General features: G+C 40.8%; 1 protein-coding gene across 1 annotated transcript; it reads left to right on the top strand.

The window, feature by feature from the left end:
* Window positions 1-1861: 1861 nt before the first annotated feature.
* LOC117464826 (integrin beta-3-like) lies at window positions 1862-18012 on the top strand. The gene is made up of 15 exons (XM_034107533.1): window positions 1862-2094; window positions 2797-2882; window positions 3522-3726; window positions 3851-4103; window positions 4976-5138; window positions 5854-6015; window positions 6171-6266; window positions 6777-6866; window positions 7347-7481; window positions 8605-9049; window positions 11796-12018; window positions 12101-12201; window positions 12793-12912; window positions 16368-16534; window positions 17147-18012. The coding sequence occupies exons 1-15, from the start codon at window positions 2022-2024 to the stop codon at window positions 17213-17215; spliced, it is 2388 nt and encodes a 795-aa protein (XP_033963424.1). The 5' UTR covers window positions 1862-2021; the 3' UTR covers window positions 17216-18012.
* Window positions 18013-18932: the final 920 nt, after the last annotated feature.

Below are 18932 nucleotides of genomic sequence, written 5' to 3'. Positions count from 1 at the left end.
CCTGGTCCTAGGTCTACCCCTTGGTCTCTTCCCAGCTGGACGTGCCTGGAACACCTCCCTAGGGAGGCGCCCAGGTGGCATCCTAACTAGGTGCCCGAACCACCTCAACTGGCTCCTTTCGACACAAAGGAGGAGCGGTTCAACTCCGAGTCCCTCCCGGATGACCGAACTTCTTACCTTATCCCTAAGGGAGACACCAGCCACCCTGCGGAGAAAACCCATCTCGACCGCTTGTATCCGCGATCTCGTTCTTTCGGTCATGACCCATCCTTCATGACCATAGGTGAGGGTAGGAACGAAAATGGCCCGGTAGACAGAGAGCTTTGCCTTCTGGCTCAGTTCCCTTTTCGCCACAACGGTGCGGTAAAGCGACTGCAGTACCGCTCCCGCTGCTCCGATTCTCCGGCCCATCTCACGCTCCATTGTTCCCTCACTCGAGAACAAGACCCCGAGATACTTGAACTCCTTCACTTGGGGTAAGGACTCATTCCCTACTTGGAGTGGACAGTCCATCGGTTTCCTGCAGAGAACCATGGCCTCAGATTTGGAGGTGCTGATCCTCATCCCAGCCGCTTCACACTCGGTTGCGAACCGATCCAGTGAGTGCTGAAGGTCGCAGACCGATGAAGCCATTAGAACCACATCATCTGCAAAAAGCAGTGGTGCAATCCTTAGTCCACCGAACTGCAGACCCCCTCCCCCACGACTACACCTCGAAATCCGATCCATGTATGTAACCATACTAATGTATTTTAAAGAAAAGTTAGCTTGTACTGTGGGAAACATTTAAACACAAATGTTTACCTTGCTTGAGGGGTTCATCATGTCACCGAAATTGACGTGTTAATCAGATCACGTGCCTTAGGCCTACTTCCGGGAATGCAAATCAAAACAAAGAGAGGTTGAAAAAAGCGAGAAAGTCGGTTGGATATTAGTTGAAGTTTTGAGCAAATAGTTAATTCTACGACAACCACTCCACTGTGGTAAGCTTACATTGACTATGAAGATATATTCTTGCCAAATAATTGTAGTTTACTCAATGTGGCTCCACAGCAATTTACAGCTTGTGAAAAATACGCAATTTTGTTAGAATTTGGCCAACAGAGACACTTAGCTCTCCAAAAAGCACCGATTTTATTACAAACTACAACCAGATGTAGCTCAGGAGGACAACTGATAAATAGTGCTTTAAAAATATTTAAATAATAGGCTAAACTATTTGATCAAAGTTACGTTTTCAACCTATCTTTAAGTCATTATTCAGTAATTTGTGGCATAAATAACAGAAACAAGTCTGTTTTTTTCCTTGTACACCCTGCAGCTAAAGTGTTGAGACCATAGGTTCAGACTGGTTCAGAAGAAGTGAAACTCGTCCTTACAGCAGATGTCCACTAGTGGGCAGTATACACTAACCTCATATACACTTGATTACAGTTCACGCGGAGGGCTACTATATATTAAGCCTAATGCTGATTTGCATCTAATATAAAGCAAACACATCACAACTCAGCGATTCAGCCAATACAACCTACATTTTCCAATGAGAACTTACACTACAAATTGTTTTTTTGCGGAAGCTATTTGTCTCTTCTAATTAAAATATAGGCATATTGTAGTGCCGAGAGATATGCACATTTATATGACATTTGAATATTATTATTAGCTAGACCGTACGCAATATTGAGTAACAGATTCAGAACAGACACCAGGGTGCAAAACAACTTACCAGCTGGTTTAACAAGTCACATGTTTGATGCTCAGACCTGCCCTCCTCGGCTCCTCCAGAAGAAAACCTCCTCTAACTCACAGATTGTGGATGCTGCACTTTTCCCGCCCACTGCAGTTAATAGTATGATAATGAGAGCTGTAGATGAGGAGAATGGGAGTGGGTGGCGTTAAGACATTTGACTCTATTTGGAGTTGTGTCGATTGCAGATGAAGAGTTTTTTTTCTTCTTTTGGTCTGCTTGTACTTCCAGCAGAGCTCGTTTGCAGGCTCTTTCTTCTCAGAGCCGCACCAGGATGGGTGCTCTCCCGGCGGGCAGGACACTATGGATGTGTCTTTACATCTGCATTGGAATAACGGGAGTATGCGGTAGGTGCTGACATGTAGTTTACATGTTTTGCCCGTGCAGCCAAAAATATATTCCAGGGAGAAAAAACCAGATTTCAACTCTACTAAATATTTAAACAAAATATGCTTTCAGATTAATTGGACTGGGACATATCTGCATGTCCTTCTCCAATTCAAGTGTCAGTGATTTTTATTTGTGAAATGTGCATGTGTTTTCCTGCCTTGGCTCAGTGGGTAGTGTGATGGACTTCGAATCAGGGGATAGCAAGTTCGAGTCCCACTGCAGTCAGCTTGTCGTTGTGTCCCTGGGCAAGACACTTCACACCAAATTGCTCCTGTGGGGATTGCCCACTGTACTCAATGTATGTAAGTCGCTTTGGATAAAAGCGTCTAACAAATGACATGTAATGTAATGCACAAGCCAGGACATTAGGTATGTAGAATTAGTATTTTTTAGTTTTACTCACTTGTCTAACACTTCAAAAACTTCTCATTTGTGTTTCATTTTGCTAATTGGTTTGATTTCTCTAAACAAACCGTTTTTCTTTAACTTGTTCTCATCAAATATAGCTAAACTCTGCTCCTCAGCCAAGTTCCTCATACTGTATAATGTGTTTTAATTTGAATTGAAATCTGTAACAACAGATAACACACACATAAGGTAAACACTAATTGCTGTTGGTTGCTTTTGTAAAAACTAAGCAGCTCAGCGTTTGGTTACAGGTTCTAACGTCTGCACCTCCAGAGGGGCCAGCACATGCAAGCAGTGTCTGGCTGTTCACCCCAGCTGTGCGTGGTGCTTACAGGAGGTGGGTTCCTTTTCCACTTCACTTCATTCAGACAATGAACATTTTGCAAGCCAAAAGTGGTACATATCTCCTTTTAACAGCTTAATATGGTTGAGAAATTTCAGTTTTTACAACATCAAATGTGTCCAGGTGAATATGAATTCCATTTTGAAAGTGAAATCCAGGCACTTTAGACACAGTGACTGTCCTTGTGTGACTGCATGTGGATGTAGTAATGGTTCAAACTAATCTGAAGTGATTTATCATTGTAGAACGTGGAGTCGACACACGAAGCCTTTCACACAGGTGCCCTATTTTCTCAGGATGACTTCACTTGGATCATTGCTGAGACAGGTTAAACTGTCAGACAGTGTTCAAATGGGATGGTCTTTTTAGTTTGAGGGGGAATTTGCTTAATTGTGTTGCGAAGATGTTGGAGTGCATCTTTATTCCAATACATTATTTTGACAGGAACATAATGTTGAACTTCCTCATCACAGATCCTTCAAATCAATCCAACATGCCCTTATCTCTCAACAAAGCTTTATTCCAGATGGGAATTATCTAAATAAACATCTGTATGACACATTTTTAACACATACAATATCTCTGAATAGCTGACTGCTTCTCTGTATAAAATGTACATGCCTCTTCTGTCAGGACTTCGGCCAGGGGTTTGCCAGATCTTCCCGGTGTGACCTGAAGAGTAACCTGGTGGCAGCAGGCTGTGCTACGTCTTCTCTGGAGTCTCCAATCAGCAAACTGCAGGTGATCGAGGACCGGCCCCTCAGCAACAAGGCAGCAGGGGCCACGCAAGATGTCACACAGATTAAACCACAGAGACTACAAATCACCCTCAGGCCAGGTAAGGAATGACGTTTCTGACATCCTGAAGTGGAGAGATTGGGGAATATCAAGAACATTTTATAAAAGATGTACCATGAGGAAAATCTATTTGAAAAATGATGTTTCTGTATCTCCCTTCCAAGATGATGCTAAGCGCTTCACAGTGAAGGTGCGTCAGGTAGAGGACTACCCTGTGGATCTCTACTACCTCATGGATCTCTCTTACTCCATGAACGATGACCTCTTCCGCCTGAGGACTTTGGGAAAAGGCCTGGCCGAGGCCATGAATCGCACCACCAGCAACCTCCGCATGGGCTTCGGGGCTTTTGTGGACAAGCCGCTCTCGCCTTACATGTACATCTCCCCCAAAGAGGCTGTGAAGAACCCCTGCTACAGGTAAAAGACAATTATAATAAATTCTTCTTACAGTATTATGCAACTTTATGGGCGTTTTTCTACTCTGTTTCTTCTTGCACTCATTTTATTGTTTTTTAAATTTGTTTTATGTTATATATGTAGTCTGGGACTTAAGATTGTCATTGTCCAACTACACTGACATTTTGAACAGTGGGCCTCATATAGGTACCTAAACAGAATCCAGATCCCTTTGTTATAGAAAGATTGTTTTTGTGGTTGCATTTACCATTGTTTTGCATTCTTAATTATTACCCACTGGTGTTGATTTCACTGGTTGTTTATGTCTGCTTGTGGAAAACTAGCTTCATAAGGTAGCTGATGTCATGATAGTGAGGACAACTTTAAACGCAGTGTTGCAAAGTCAAAACGCAAGCATGCCCGGAGTCACAGCACTTGTTAAAGGCTTACAGAGGTGCTAGGTCAGCTACTGGGAATCAGCCGCAGGTAATCTGCCCGGAGACTGATAGCGCCCTGATGCTAAAGGCTGTTACTCCGGCCAAAGGCTCCTCTGAGGGGGAACTGTTGGTTTAGGGTCTCTCGGGGGTCACTTGCTTTACACACAGTCTGCTGAGCTCCAGCCACCAGGAATGTTTGTGTAAAGGATAAGAAAAGGGGGGAATTTGTGTCCAATAATAATGTGGAATACAGAGAGAAAAAGGGGTCAACCAGCAGTGTAGGAGAGACTTTTAATTAAATGTTAATTAACCCCCCTTGCTTTAATCAAATTGAACGGCTTTTAATAATTTATGGAGGCCACATATTTTTTACAATAACATATACAGATGTTGAAATGAATGAAGAATCAAACAGCAGCTCGAGTGAACTCTTGATGTGCTCTGCTTCATTGACAGCATTAACACCACCTGCCTGCCACAGTTTGGCTACAAACACGTTCTGTCCCTGACGGAGGAGGTGGGCCGCTTCACGGAGGAAGTGAAGAAGCAGATGGTGTCCAGGAACCGAGATGCCCCCGAGGGAGGCTTCGATGCCATCGTCCAGGCTGCCGTATGCAAGGTGGAGAGACGCACCCACCGTCTCACACACACAACTCTGATTTGATCTTATAGTCGTTGTTTCCTCCTCACACTCATACACATTTAAACAGAAGTTGATTTTAAACGTCCCCTATTATACTGTTTTTCATCAATATATTATCGGTCTCGGATATATACAAAACATGTCTCTGAAGTGTTTGGCTCCAAATACCAAACAGATCATTGCAGCAACCCATAATCCCCTCTGTTTCAGCCCTGTTTCAAAAGTGCTGATTCTCTGTCTGTTACTTTAAATGCAAATGAACTGCTGCCACTCCTCACGCCCCTCTGAGAGATATTTGTTTAAAAAGAACACAATGGTGCTGTTGGAGGAGATTCAGGTGATAAGGTGGGGGGGGGGGGGGTTACCTTGGTTGGTGATTCGCTAATGGTTACACCAGCCAAAAAAACGTTATGACTTAAAGTGGCCAAAATCTGATCAGCACATTTTCAGGCAGGTTTTTATATAAATGGATCAGGACAAAAAGTGAGCGAATATTTTTTCCTGAAACTTTCACTTAACGCAGAGGGGACAGCTATTTATGTATACAAGTGGATATTGCATAATAGGTGATCTTTAAAGAGTTTTTCCTGCTTTAGATAAGGGCCGAAAAAAAGTAATTCCTCCTTCAAAAGCTCATTTAAATAATTTGACTTTCCTTCTTTTTGCTTGAACCTGGCTTAATGGGTTCCAGGAGCGGATCGGTTGGCGTCCCGGTGCTTCCCACCTTCTGATCTTCACCTCAGACGCTAAGACTCACATGGCTCTGGATGGTCGTCTGGCTGGAATCGTGCAGCCAAACGACGGAAAGTGCCACCTCAACTCTGACAATATGTACAGCATGTCTACCACCATGGTTAGTGTTAACCGTAAGTGTGTTTTTGGTGCGCAGACCTTAGACAGAAACAGAGTGAGAGAGAAACTGAGACAATGTCACCCCTTTGTTTAACGTATGAAAAGGAATATATTAGAGTTTATGTTTGCTAACCACACTGTCCGGTTTCTCCTCAGGATTACCCTTCTCTAGCTCTGATCACAGAGAAGACGTCGGAGAACAACATCAATCTCATCTTTGCCGTCACCAACCCTGTGGTTCCTCTGTACCAGGTCAGTAGCTCTGCATTCACACTGAGAACATCCAGGATTTTATTCTCTTCAAGTTCTTCTTAAAAGAGGAAATTAGGCCAATATTTGAAAACTGAAATTGAGAGGGTGACAAATCCAACACAGTAATCATGTCATCTTAAACACACTGTAGCTAAAGTCCTCCAAACCCCGCTGGTTTTAAACTGACATTCTTGGATCCTGCATTGGAAATAAATGAAAATAAATCCCTATGATACACTATTGAGCGCAGCAATATGCAAACTATTATTAAGAAATTCATAACAGGAGAAGAAATAGAGGACATGCATACCAAACTCCCATTGGCCATAAAGGAACACAAGTCAAGATGTTAAATAACATTGGGTATGCATCAGTTTTAAAGTGTAAGAATGAAAAAAAACAAGACATCATACTATTACACCTTGTTTCTATTATTTAGTACATTCATTAATAGTTTCCCTGACTGTGTAGGATGACAACATTCTGTCCGTCTGTCTTTCTGTCTTGTAGAACTACAGTGAACTGATTCCTGGCACCACAGTAGGAACACTGTCGAACGACTCGGGCAACGTTATTCAGCTCATTCTGAAAGCCTACGCTGTAAGTGTTATACACACACATTTCGACTAGACAGTGTTTCAGTGGATGACATGTGTTTGCTGACACACACTCACAGCGTCTGAGTCATACACACTGTCGAGCAAAGGTCTACAAAAAAAGTCCACATAGGCCGAGGTGTGAAGCTGACCAAATGTGGGAGGCTACTGGCTGTGTTTCATTATCCATGTTTTATTTGAATTCATTATGCAGGGAACAAGTGAATTTGCTGACAAATGTAGCTTTAATAGTCATAGCTGTTAATTTGTGTAGAGATGTGCATACAAGCGTGTTTGCTAATGTGTGCACACTTAAATGAGTTTATTGGCTGACATGATGTAGTTGTAGAAAAAAATGGGATTTGGTTCCACACAACCAAAATTGACACCTAACATGTGATTTTTGGCCACAGTGTGCTACCCTACATACTCATTCCTCCATGTGTATGTGTTTCTCACTGTTGTTCTTCATTGCTGTTAACAGAAAATCCGGTCCAGGGTGGAGCTGGAGCTTCAAGGCGTCCCGGAGGAGCTGTCCCTGTCATTCAATGCCACCTGTCTGAATGGAGAGCTCATCCCTGGCCTCAAATCCTGCTCTGGGCTCAAGATAGGGGATACGGTCAGTCCATACCCCCCCTCCCTTTGTTTGGCCTATGACTCCTTAAGACTGACTTTATTACCAGAAACATGTTAGCTTAAAGGAAAGTTTGAAGGAGAACATTGTTGTTTTACTAGCTGGGAAACGGTTGCATTCAAATGTAGTAGTACTGTCATCGTCACTCTTTGTCACAGGAAATGTCTTGAAATGATGTCAACATCCTGCAACAAGGATAAGTAGGTTGCAGAGGTAAAAAGAAAATTATACTTTATTTTGTAAAATTCCCTAAAAAAAAATGATTTGCCAAATAAAATGGTTGCGATAATGAAAGTTGTTATTAAAGAAAATGTGTTGTTACATTTTAAATGGGTGGCTGCATACAGGTTGGTAACAGTATTGTCAACTGTCCTGCCAATGTGTCTGGCTGTTATCATACAATTGCAGAAATAACATTTTTTCCATTTACTATTTTGCACCTTCTTCTTTCACCTCTTTCCATTTCCCTTCTGGTTGTAGGATTTCCTGGTGGTGTTAAAAGCAAATGTTGGAAAAACATGCATAAGGACTGTTTTTGATTCTTAAATTGTGTTTTTCCGTCCTTCTTCTGTACTTCTGCCATCTGCATTTAGAGCAAACTGTCTGCTGAAAGTATGCTTTTAGTTCCTTTTATTTAGCATTTTTTCTTCATCACAGCTTCTTTGGCTCTTTTCCTTGTTCTCTTCTCACTCCAGGTGACATTTTTTGGCCTCCGTACATTTCTTCTCTCTGCCTAAGCCCCTCTTATTTTTCCATATATGGTTGTCTCTCCAGATGTAGTAACTTCTCCCCCTTTTGGACATTTACCAGATTTGGATACAGCGCTGAATGAACACATACTTTGACTTAACACACATGGAGGCCTTCCCTGTGTTAGGTCTTTGTGCAGTTTCCACAGAGAATGCTCACAATTTGAGCGGCCATTAAATACACCATTTAAGTGCTGTTACATGTTAGGTAATCCACACCAGGTTGGTACAGAAGAATGGCTAGTTTCACAAAGTGTGGATGCAGAAAATGTCTTGAAAAATCTAATAAAGAGGGCTCTTAGCATGACTTTGACCGTAATCATGGATTATTTTAACTTGACTTCCCTCCTCTCCTCCAGGTGTCTTTCAGTGTTGAAGCCAGAGCTCGTGGTTGCCCCAAACAGAAGAAGAAGACCTTCATCATTAAGCCGGTGGGCTTCAAGGACTCTCTCTCCATCACCGTCACCTTTGAGTGCGACTGCAAGTGCCAGAACAAGGCCCAGCCCAACAGCCCCAAATGCAACCATGGCAACGGCACCTTCGAGTGCGGCATCTGCCAGTGCCACCCGGGCCGCTTGGGGCCGCACTGCGAGTGTGCCGAGGGGGACTATAACCCCACGGAGCAGGACCGCTGCAGCGGGCCCGCGGGCTCCGGAGGACCCCAGTCTGCCATCTGCAGTGGCCGGGGGGACTGTGTGTGCGGACAGTGTGTGTGTCACAACAGCGACTTTGGAAAGGTCTGGGGAAAGCTGTGTGAGTGTGACGACTTCAACTGCCTGCGCTACAAGGGGGATCTGTGCTCAGGTAAGGTCCTGTTTTCTCTCTACTGTAGGGGCCTGAGCATCTTAAACGAAATGAAAAGAGAAACAATGAGAAGATAATAGTTAATTGACAGAAATGTTATCAAGAACTGCAACTTGTGCTCAGGCAGAAGTGAAAAAAGCCCATCACAGTCATATCACACACACCAGGGTGATATCTTCTGATGTCACGTTTTGTATGACCAGTCTAAAACCCAAAGATCTTTAACTTACAATTGTAGAAACCATCAAATGGTCACAATGGAGAATCTGGAACAACTGGGTTCTGACCTTTTTCTTAATAAATGACTCACAAATTGTCTTCAAAAAGTAGTTTGTTATTCAAAAATGGCAAAAGGGTCATGGCATCTCCAATATGATTATATGTGATTTGCTGCTTTCCCAAAATATTAAACTATTCAGTTTTTACAGCACACAGCAAGCATATGGATAAAATTAATAGACAAAGAAGGTTAACATTGCCCACTGACTGTCTGTGGTAGAGCAATAGAGAATGAGAGTAGCCTGCTTTTGTTCTGAGAGTTGGCAGCCCCCCTCACCACACTGACTTGCCACCCACCGCATCTGGGGGGAATTACATACAAAAACAACCCTGCCTCCTGCCCAGGACATGGCTCCACTTATAATAAACATGATTTAGTTTGTTCACCCTGTGTGCGTGTGTTCAGGTTGTATGTTTTTGTCTGCCGAGCCGTGCTTTGGTACCTTGGAGTTCAGCAGGATTCATTCACAGAGAACACTTTTTAAGTTTTTAACGCTAGCTCACTTCAGAGTTGACTCTCACTTTTCTGTGGGAATGAGTTTGTTTTTGATCATTCCTAAGAGCTTTGACTCAGAGCCTCAAGATCCTCCTCCTCATGTTTTAAGAGACATTATGTCAGCAAGAAGTCATAACACATCATACTCTGAAGATGTTTGTAATGGGGATTTTAATAGCGATTCTTCAAGTGAGATTAGCTGTGTTAAGTAGGGGTTAGACAATGCATAGCATGCTGTCCGTCTCTTCCTAATGGTACGGTAGTTTATTTGCTTTCATTACTGACAGCTAGAGGTTATCTCTTTCTTATCTTTTGCAATAAACTATACTAGGAATAGTCCATCATTTTGGGGAATACACTCATTTGCTTTCTTACTGACTATTAGATTACAAGATCCTCCTTTGTCAGTTTAAAAAAAGCCACAGAGAGCAACCGGTTAGCTTATATTAGCATAGACTAACACACGAGGGTAACAGGGAAGGGTTCAGATTTTTGTATGATGGAAAGTGGCATTAGTCTTCTCATTTAAACCGCAAAAGAAAACAACTGCTAATATAAACTATAGAATAAGCAGGAAGAAAATTAGAGATCATGGAGGCAAAATAAGTGCTCTTCTTTATTGTGGCATTTCCTTTGAGTAACGTATAAGTAGTTATATATGTTTTGCTAAGGGTATGTCATTATTCAACTTTAAAAATTGCATTAGGCCACGTTTTGGCACAGACTGCCTCAAACTTCAATACGTCATCAGTTATCATGTATCACTCACCCCCCTTTCGCTGCTCTCACACAGAAATGTTTTGGCTGTATTCCCCAAAGCCCGCAGATTAACATGAAAATACCTTTGTGCTTACACTTTGGCATGTGTGGTGTAATGGGGCTAAAAATAAACCCATGTTTGGTCAGGAAAGGGCTAAGTGGGGGAGAATTGGAATTGTTCTGTGTGTAAAACATGGTCTGCTGTTGTCTTGAAATACCTTTTTCAGTGTGAGGACCATAGTCTTCTTTGCTCCCCCCACAGAAAGGTCTAATTAAAAGCCAGTGGTCCTTTGGTCGAGTGGTAATGACAGATCCACTGACCCAAGAAGCTATGTCTCATTGTTTATCTGAACATTGTTTTGCAGTGATATACCACAATGTTTTCTGCATTGTCACTCTCTTGCATGAACATGAACAACAGCAAACCAATGTGCTCAAATGTACCCACATACACACCGACACTGAATCATGCAGCCCAAAATAAAAGCTTTCCAGACACCACAGACACACAATCACTTTAACAGTTGTAGGAACACAAGCTACAACTTCTGCTTTTCCATTGTTTGGGATCGCAATTCAAGAGATACAATACTTATGGAGCTATGAAATGTCCTCGCAAGACAAAACACTGATTATTAATGAATCAAATGTAACATGGAAGTAAACGCGTTGTTCTTTTATTTCACTTTGTTGTAAAAACCTGGTACCGTGTCTGTAAAGAGAGGGACCACGTCATTTCTCAAAGTTAAGACTTGTCATCGCAACGGGAAAATACTGAAAATGACACAGCTTGTGGTAAATATATTCATGAGTCTTTGTCGTACCACGTCCAGTCATTATTACCAACTCATTCTGACCATCAGACATTGATCCAGCTCACAGAACTTTATTTTAGATACTAGACGAGCAACATTTCCCAAAGATGTCCTGTTGTGACAGGCTGTGCTCCGGGGAGATATGAATTCAATGGTTTATAACATGGAATGATAAAGTCATAAAAACAAGCTTATCAAAACTGAAATGACAGACATGCCATCCTCATCTGTCCTCCCTCTTTCACAACTCCAACCACACCCCTGTTTTTGTACTACTTCTATTGATAGATTTTTTTTGTTTAATTGCTTCCTCTTTTGCTATTTTACCCCAAATAGCACGTGTTGAAATTGGTAAACAATGTTTTAGAATCTCCTCTATCCTTTTTTCCCCTGACAGGCCATGGCGTCTGTAACTGTGGTTTCTGCCAGTGTGGCCCAGACTGGCAGGGTGAGAACTGTAACTGCTCCAGACGTACTGACACCTGTATGTCCAACGTGGGCTTGCTGTGCAACGGGAGAGGTCACTGTGAGTGTGGGGCCTGTGAGTGCACCCAGCCAGGGGCCTACGGGGCCACGTGTGACAAGTGCCCCACCTGCCCCGACGCCTGCACCATGAAGAAGTGAGCCTGCACACATATATCATAATCAGTATTCTAAAAAGTGATTTGAAATGATGACCTGATGTTTGTTTCCTTCTTAAAGGGAGTGTGTGGAGTGCAAACACTTTAAGAGGGGCAAGCTGTTAGACGACAACACCTGCTCTCGAATCTGCAAGGATGAGATTGTGCTTGTGGATGAAATAGGTGAGAAACTGTTATAACTGTTGCTAATAGATAGATAGGTACTTTATTGATCCCAATTTGGGAAATGTTTGCGTTGCAGCAGCATAAATAAAGGCAATGTACATGAGAGAAAGTAAGACACAAGAAATAAACAGTCCAAAATATTTCTGAAATAGAATAGCATTAAAAAGTAAAAAAAAAAAAAATGATGAGATCGTAGAAGCAAAACCCCTGAATGTGTAGAATTGAGCAACAATGCTATTGATTTTGAATGAAAGTGGCCATATATATATGTATAAGAGGAAGAATGATTGATTTCTTATTTTTTTCAAACACAGCATCCCGATTTGAATGTAGTCCAAATAAACGCCATTATATAAGAAATGAAATCGATATAACAGAAAAAGCTTCTTAAACAATTTTATGATTAAAGATATGTGAAATGAAAAGGGAGTTTATTAAAGTTGCTCCATGTTACATCTAACACATATCAATGTGTTTTGCAGCTTTCTTAAGATGTTGAGGTATCTGTTACACCAAAAGTGCCTTTACCAAATACCAATTGTTATACTTGCTATACTAATTGAATTTTTCTCTTGAATGTTCGTGCAGTGCTTCATGATACAAATGCTGTGAACTGCACTTACAAAGATGAGGATGACTGTGTGGAGCGTTTCCAGTACTATGAGGACTCCAGCGGAAAGTCCATCTTGTTTGTCGTCAAAGAGCCAGGTAAGAGATGAACATACTACACACAAACCTCTACACAAAACACAAAGTTAGCAACAAACTGGTGAAGAATGTGGAGGAGTTAAAAGATAAGGCGGCAGATATTTGGTAAGGACCAGAACAAGCGCTTAAAGAAGAGAATAACGTTATGCAATCCTGTCTACGGTCAAACGAGTTTAGTCGAGTTGTTTCTCAACTAAACAGGAAGACAGAAGTGCTTCTGTTCTCCCAGATAACAGCGTTCCCCAGTTACCAGGTCAATTTAAAGTTATTTTTAGTCATGTTGCCCAATTCCCATTAGCAAAAATAGGGGGCAGTTGAACTGTGGAAACCAAAATGTAGTGTGGTTGGTAGTTGCTCCTCTTTGTGGAAAACTGAAAGCAACCTGATTTCCTTTAAGACAGCATTGCCAAAACGAACAGCATTTCGAAACGCTTGGGAAGGTTGGTAAGTAAGTGTGAAAGCGATGAGGGAAGGACAATGGAAGAAATGACTGTTCAGATAAAAAGGATTGAATCGACAACCACAAAAGCATCTCCAGTCAGCCAAACAAGCACACTTGCCTTCACAATCAGTGTTTTTTTTCTCCACCCAAGTACAAGTTGTCACTTCCCTGCAGCCTGCCCTTCATCTGCTTGTAAAGCGGCCAAATAGAAAGAGTGTGGGGAGGTAAGAAAGCCTTTAATGACCACCAGTGCCCGCAAAGAAAGTCTGCCCCTAGGTCTGCCTTTAATGAATGTGTGTGTTTAATTAAGGCGCAACTGGAGAGCAGAGAAGTACACCAACATTTGCCTTGAACACAGGGAACCCCGCCGTGTCAAAGAGGGTCGTTAACAGCTGCCCTGCTTCTCTAGGAAGCCGCTGATTCGGCATGTTCTTCCAGAAGGAACGCATGAGAATAAGAGAGGAAACTAAGCAAGCAAAATAAAGGGATAGAGAACATTTTAGAAAGGAAACATGAAGGTGTGTAACAAAGGAGAACACAAGCAAAGAGGATAAGATGGAAACCAGGCGCTTAAAAGGTGGCTAGCAATTTTTTACATACAAAATAGTCTCAAAGCACCAACCTGACTTTTACGTATAAGCCATAATGAATCGGGCGATAAGATCCAAAGAGCAGTAAATAGAAGGAAGTAATGGGGAGAGGAAGAGGAGAAACGCTTTGAAGACGGCAGTAAAAGTTCACCCTGGTTGCCCCACTATGTTACCCAACACTACTATGCACATTTGTATGTGCTGTCCCACACACAGAGAAATGGTCAGAGGAAGAAGTACTCAGATCCTTTACTTAAGTAAAAGCAGAAACACTATGGTCTTAAAATACTCCATTACAAGTAAAAGTCCTGATTTCAAAATGTTAATTGAGTAAAAGTACAAAAGTATTAGCATGAAAATGTACTTCAAGTACAAAACGTAAAAGTACTGATTCTGCACATAGCCCATTTCAGAATAGTATAGAGTACAAAGGATTTATCATCCAAATGTACTCAAGTATCAGAAGAAAAGTACACAGTATGCAAATTGGTCTTTCACAGAATTGTATTATTTTGGAATATTATTTTACCCAGTTTTCTCACGAGTATTTTAAAGTTTGTCAGCATGGAGCAAAATTGAGAGACTTTGCTAAATACTGGGCTTATAAGTAGTATAGTAGTGCATTATATCAAATAAGTATATTATGTATATTTATATTTAAATGTACCTGGCCATGTTATGAGTGATAAATAAATGTAGTGAGTAAAAAGTATAAAGTAGTATAACATGGTGATACTTTAGTTAAGTATTTGTGTGACTAAATTGTACTAATTTACTTGATTAAAGTAATTAGCTACATTCCACCACTGCAAATAGTCCCATACAGTAAACAGACATACGTCCAGTCTGACAAACAAATGATGCTCACATGTGGACCAGGTGGCTCTCATCACTGGTGGCTAGAAGTGTGAAGGTAAGACATTTTTGCAATGAAGAAACTCAATTGCTGCCAGACTTCAGTTCATGCTTCATGGAACCATGAACACAAATAAAATATTTATATTCACTACAAAGTGCTCAACAAACAAAATGATAGCAGCTTTGGTGAAAAGCTTATATTCACTATGAATAAGATGACTACTTGGATGTGACAAAAGCCATTTTCAGCGACAAACCCACAGAGATGAATCCCCCCTCTTAGCTCCACACAGCTTAATAGCAACTGTCAGCTAATTCCGCTAATTGTTTTGGTTTTCCTGCCCACAACTTAACTGGTTTGGTTCACTCTCAATGCTTAAGTGTCTTTTTTGGTAAGAGCATGCATCTGTTTTATGTAAAGATCATTGTAGGCACAGCAGATGGGCAAAGTCAGTGGCTAGCTGGTATGAATATTTCAAGTGTTGGTTGGGGCATATTATCGAAGAAATGGCCACTGTTAGCTAAAAAGTAAGACATATCAATTTAAAAGGGACAATATGTCAGTGTTTTGTATTTACAGCTTGTTTCCACTGCCCCCAAGTGCCCAATAAAACAAACTGTTATTACAGTTCAGAAGTTTTTAGGTTTTAAGGGCTTATGAAGCTTTGTGAAGAGCTTAATGTTGCTAATCTGCTTCATCTGGGAATAAAACATACTAAACTAACTGGTTCCAAGTAAGAGCTATAAACATGCTTGTTGGTTCATTTCGGAGAAAGTTTCCCAGAACATCTAATGATGGAAAATAAGCCTTCATGTTAGAGGGAGAGTTATTTCAGACATCTTTTGTACAGCCTGCATGAAACTCTTCAAAACAAATTCCTCCTTAGTTTTGCCAGACCATAAAGAGGGAAGGGACGTTTGTGGCCTGGATGTGTCAGGTTACTATTTCCCATCAGCCCATCCTCCTCTCTGCTCTTCGGTATTTAAAGGTCCCATTGATCTAATCTTGCATCACTCGACAGATAATATCGTTAAGAAAGCCTTCATGCTAGAATTAAAACCTGCAACCATTAGGTGATTGACAGAAAATGCATTAGCAAGTAATTCTTCATGCCAAAATGTATGGAATCTGTGTTATCAGCCTCTCAAAAATGGAGAATCAGTGCTTTTCTCTTTATTATATTATAATAAAGTGAATATAAATATATTTATATATGGTCAGATTGAACAATAACATTTAAAAAAATCTCCTTGGACTTTGAGAAACTGGGATGGACCCCATTTTCTGACATGTTCTGGACAAAGCGATTATAAATCAAGAAGGTAATGAGCAGATGTATTTATAATGAAATGACTAGGATGACAATTGTCAAGTAAATATTCTCAGGATTTAAAAGCACACTTTTAACCTGAAAAAATAGCCTTTAGCAGAGGAACATTAGCAACATCATCTAGTGCCATCAGGATGGAAATCATTATCACTTCCTCTGGACTGCCTCCCGGCTAATCGTCTCCTGTGTCCCCTTCTCATTATTATGTTATATATATTTTCCCCCTTAATTCAGAATGCGCCAAGGGTCCAGACATTTTAGTGGTGCTTCTGTCGGTGGCAGGAGCTATCTTGTTCCTCGGCTTGGCGGCTCTACTCATCTGGAAACTGCTGGTCACCATTCACGACAGACGGGAGTTTGCAAAATTTGAGGAAGAACGCGCTCATGCCAAGTGGGACACGGTCAGTAGATGTAGCACGTGGTGACATGTGTGTGTACATTCTTTATTAGGCTCTTTGTTTAAAACTTAGATTAATGAAAGGTATAGTCAAGGTTCATTTAGATGTAAATAAAAAAGATCAAATAAACAACACTAAATGCACTAGATCTTCTTTCCTTGGATTAATTATTTTAGCGTCACATGGCACACACTAATGCAATCATGACTGTACCTTTAACACACAGACACAAACACATAAAAGGCCACACACGCAGTCTCTCTGATTCGTTTTCTGAAGATGTTTTTTATTATTTTTGGGGCATGCTGTTACTCCCAGCAGAACAAAAGCCAGCGGAAGGGCTGGGTTTGAATTAGGTAACGCTAATTATCCTTTACTGGTAACACTAACAGGCCTCTAAAACACACCCACATCCCAAAGACCCTGAAACCACTAAGAAACACAGTGTAGTGCTCACTAAGTAACTGAAATGAAAACGTTACACTTTTCTTTCGCTTCTGCATTTCCCTTGGTTTCCTTTTTTCAAATGTTCCTAGAATACTAAACCATAAGAATGAACTTGTTTGTTGTGAAACTCAGTTTAATTGATGTCTTCTTTGTGTATTTGACCAACAGGGACACAATCCTCTCTACAAAGGAGCCACATCTACCTTTACAAACATTACATACAGAGGAAAAGACTGATGCTACTGAACTCAACACGGATGAAGAATAATGGACTTTTATCTTTTTTTTTGGGAAGGCAGCGAATCATGTGCAAACCTCTACTGTCACAAGTCAATAATTAATAATTATTTGTGTTTGTAAATATGTATAAATGATTTCTGAGGACACATTTTATCAGGGATTTGTCATAAACAGCCACCTATACTACACTGATAAATGAGATAATGCTTTGATTTTTTTGGGTCGACAAAGAACTCTTGTGTTGTGCAGGTTTTAACCAAATCACAAAAATATATTTACATACTTACAGCCACACATAGTATCCTGCCGTGTGCAGCAAATATTTTCATTTGCCTATACATGTATATTGAGATAAACATGGTGCCCCAAAGTTTGGAAAATGTTTTTTTAACTTTAATGTCTCTTTAATCAGCAATATTCTGGATCATTTACAAGTACATTGGATGGTTTTCCATGTTCTTTCTTTTCTTCATTACATCTGGTGAAAAGTAGTTTTAAAAGGAAAACATTAGCGAAATGATCTGTAGATTATTCTGAATATCTGGCTCAGAAGGAGATAAAACCACAACTATGTACATGACTGGATACCACTGAGGTTTAGTGGGAACATACTTTTTTAAAGTGACATGTCAGCTGATCCTTGAAACCAGTGGAAGAACAAAAGGGCAGAAAAAAAAAAAAAAACTTCTGATCATAACTTTGGATTTCCCATTTGTCCCATCAGTGGAACGATGGCAACATTTCAATGGTCTTTAATCCAGTCAAGCCATGCTGGAGATATTATGTGGTCTGCAGTAAACTTTTAATTGTCTGAAAACTGGTGCAGTTTCTTGTTTTCACTGAGAGATTAGGGTTTTCATCCATGTGTCTCATGACATTTTATTTTAGTATTATAAGTAGTATCATTACTTTTGATAGAAAAAATGTACACTGTTGTAAATTATTGAAGTTTTTAAGTTGTTTTGTACAACAACTACTTATTTTTACTCCACGTCTTGTTTTTAACCAATTTCCCCAAGAATACCACAATGACAGACAACCAGAGTTTCTTCTCATTCACATTTTCTTTAGAGTCTGCAAAGTGGCCTATGATAATAATTTATCAAGCCCTGTCAATATTTCACTTTAAATGTTCTGCCTCTTGGTGATTTTTTCAACAATCATTTAGACCAAATGAAATTATTCCAAATGACGCATTACAGGGTTTTACAAGAGCCAAAGCTAGGTTATAAACACTTTTAATACAGTTAGAGAGGACTATTAATGTTTGTGCTGCCTCCCTGCTACACTGACATACACTGAGTACGCCGGGCGTTTTGCAGTGAGCTGCTGCCATCTCCTGGATTTACACCGCATAACTATAACTTTGGTGCTTGTCTGTTATATAGTAATACAATCCAATATACAAACTGAACTATCCAAGATGAATTATAGATCGTACACGGAGCAGTATACTTGCAGATTAGGTCAATTGGGTTGAGTTATCGGTGTTGCGAGGCGTGCGTAAAATGGCACAGGCAGCGCCTCCCTCCGTTTGGAGACGCACTGATCCTGCTGCTGTATGTTGGCACACACAACATATATCTAAGGCACTACGCATACGTTAGAGTTGATGGCAAAAAAGACGAACAAACTCTGAATTATATTTAGTGACATGGCCGTTTGTGGCGTTTTCTCTCCCTTGGGTTGTTTATGGACGAGGGCCGGGCCGGTG

Source organism: Pseudochaenichthys georgianus, chromosome 19, assembly GCF_902827115.2.
Source record: "Pseudochaenichthys georgianus chromosome 19, fPseGeo1.2, whole genome shotgun sequence".
Taxonomy (NCBI): domain Eukaryota; kingdom Metazoa; phylum Chordata; class Actinopteri; order Perciformes; family Channichthyidae; genus Pseudochaenichthys; species Pseudochaenichthys georgianus.
This window is presented reverse-complemented; position numbering and strand designations above follow the sequence as displayed.

Coding starts and splice junctions, on each gene's coding strand:
- LOC117464826 (XM_034107533.1), top strand. CDS start 2,022: ATGGGTGCTCTCCCGGCGGGCAGGACACTATGGATGTGTCTTTACATC. Junction 4,104..4,975: donor GTGAAGAACCCCTGCTACAG/GTAAAAGACAAT, acceptor CTTCATTGACAG/CATTAACACCACCTGCCTGC. Junction 12,202..12,792: donor TGTGCTTGTGGATGAAATAG/GTGAGAAACTGT, acceptor ATGTTCGTGCAG/TGCTTCATGATACAAATGCT.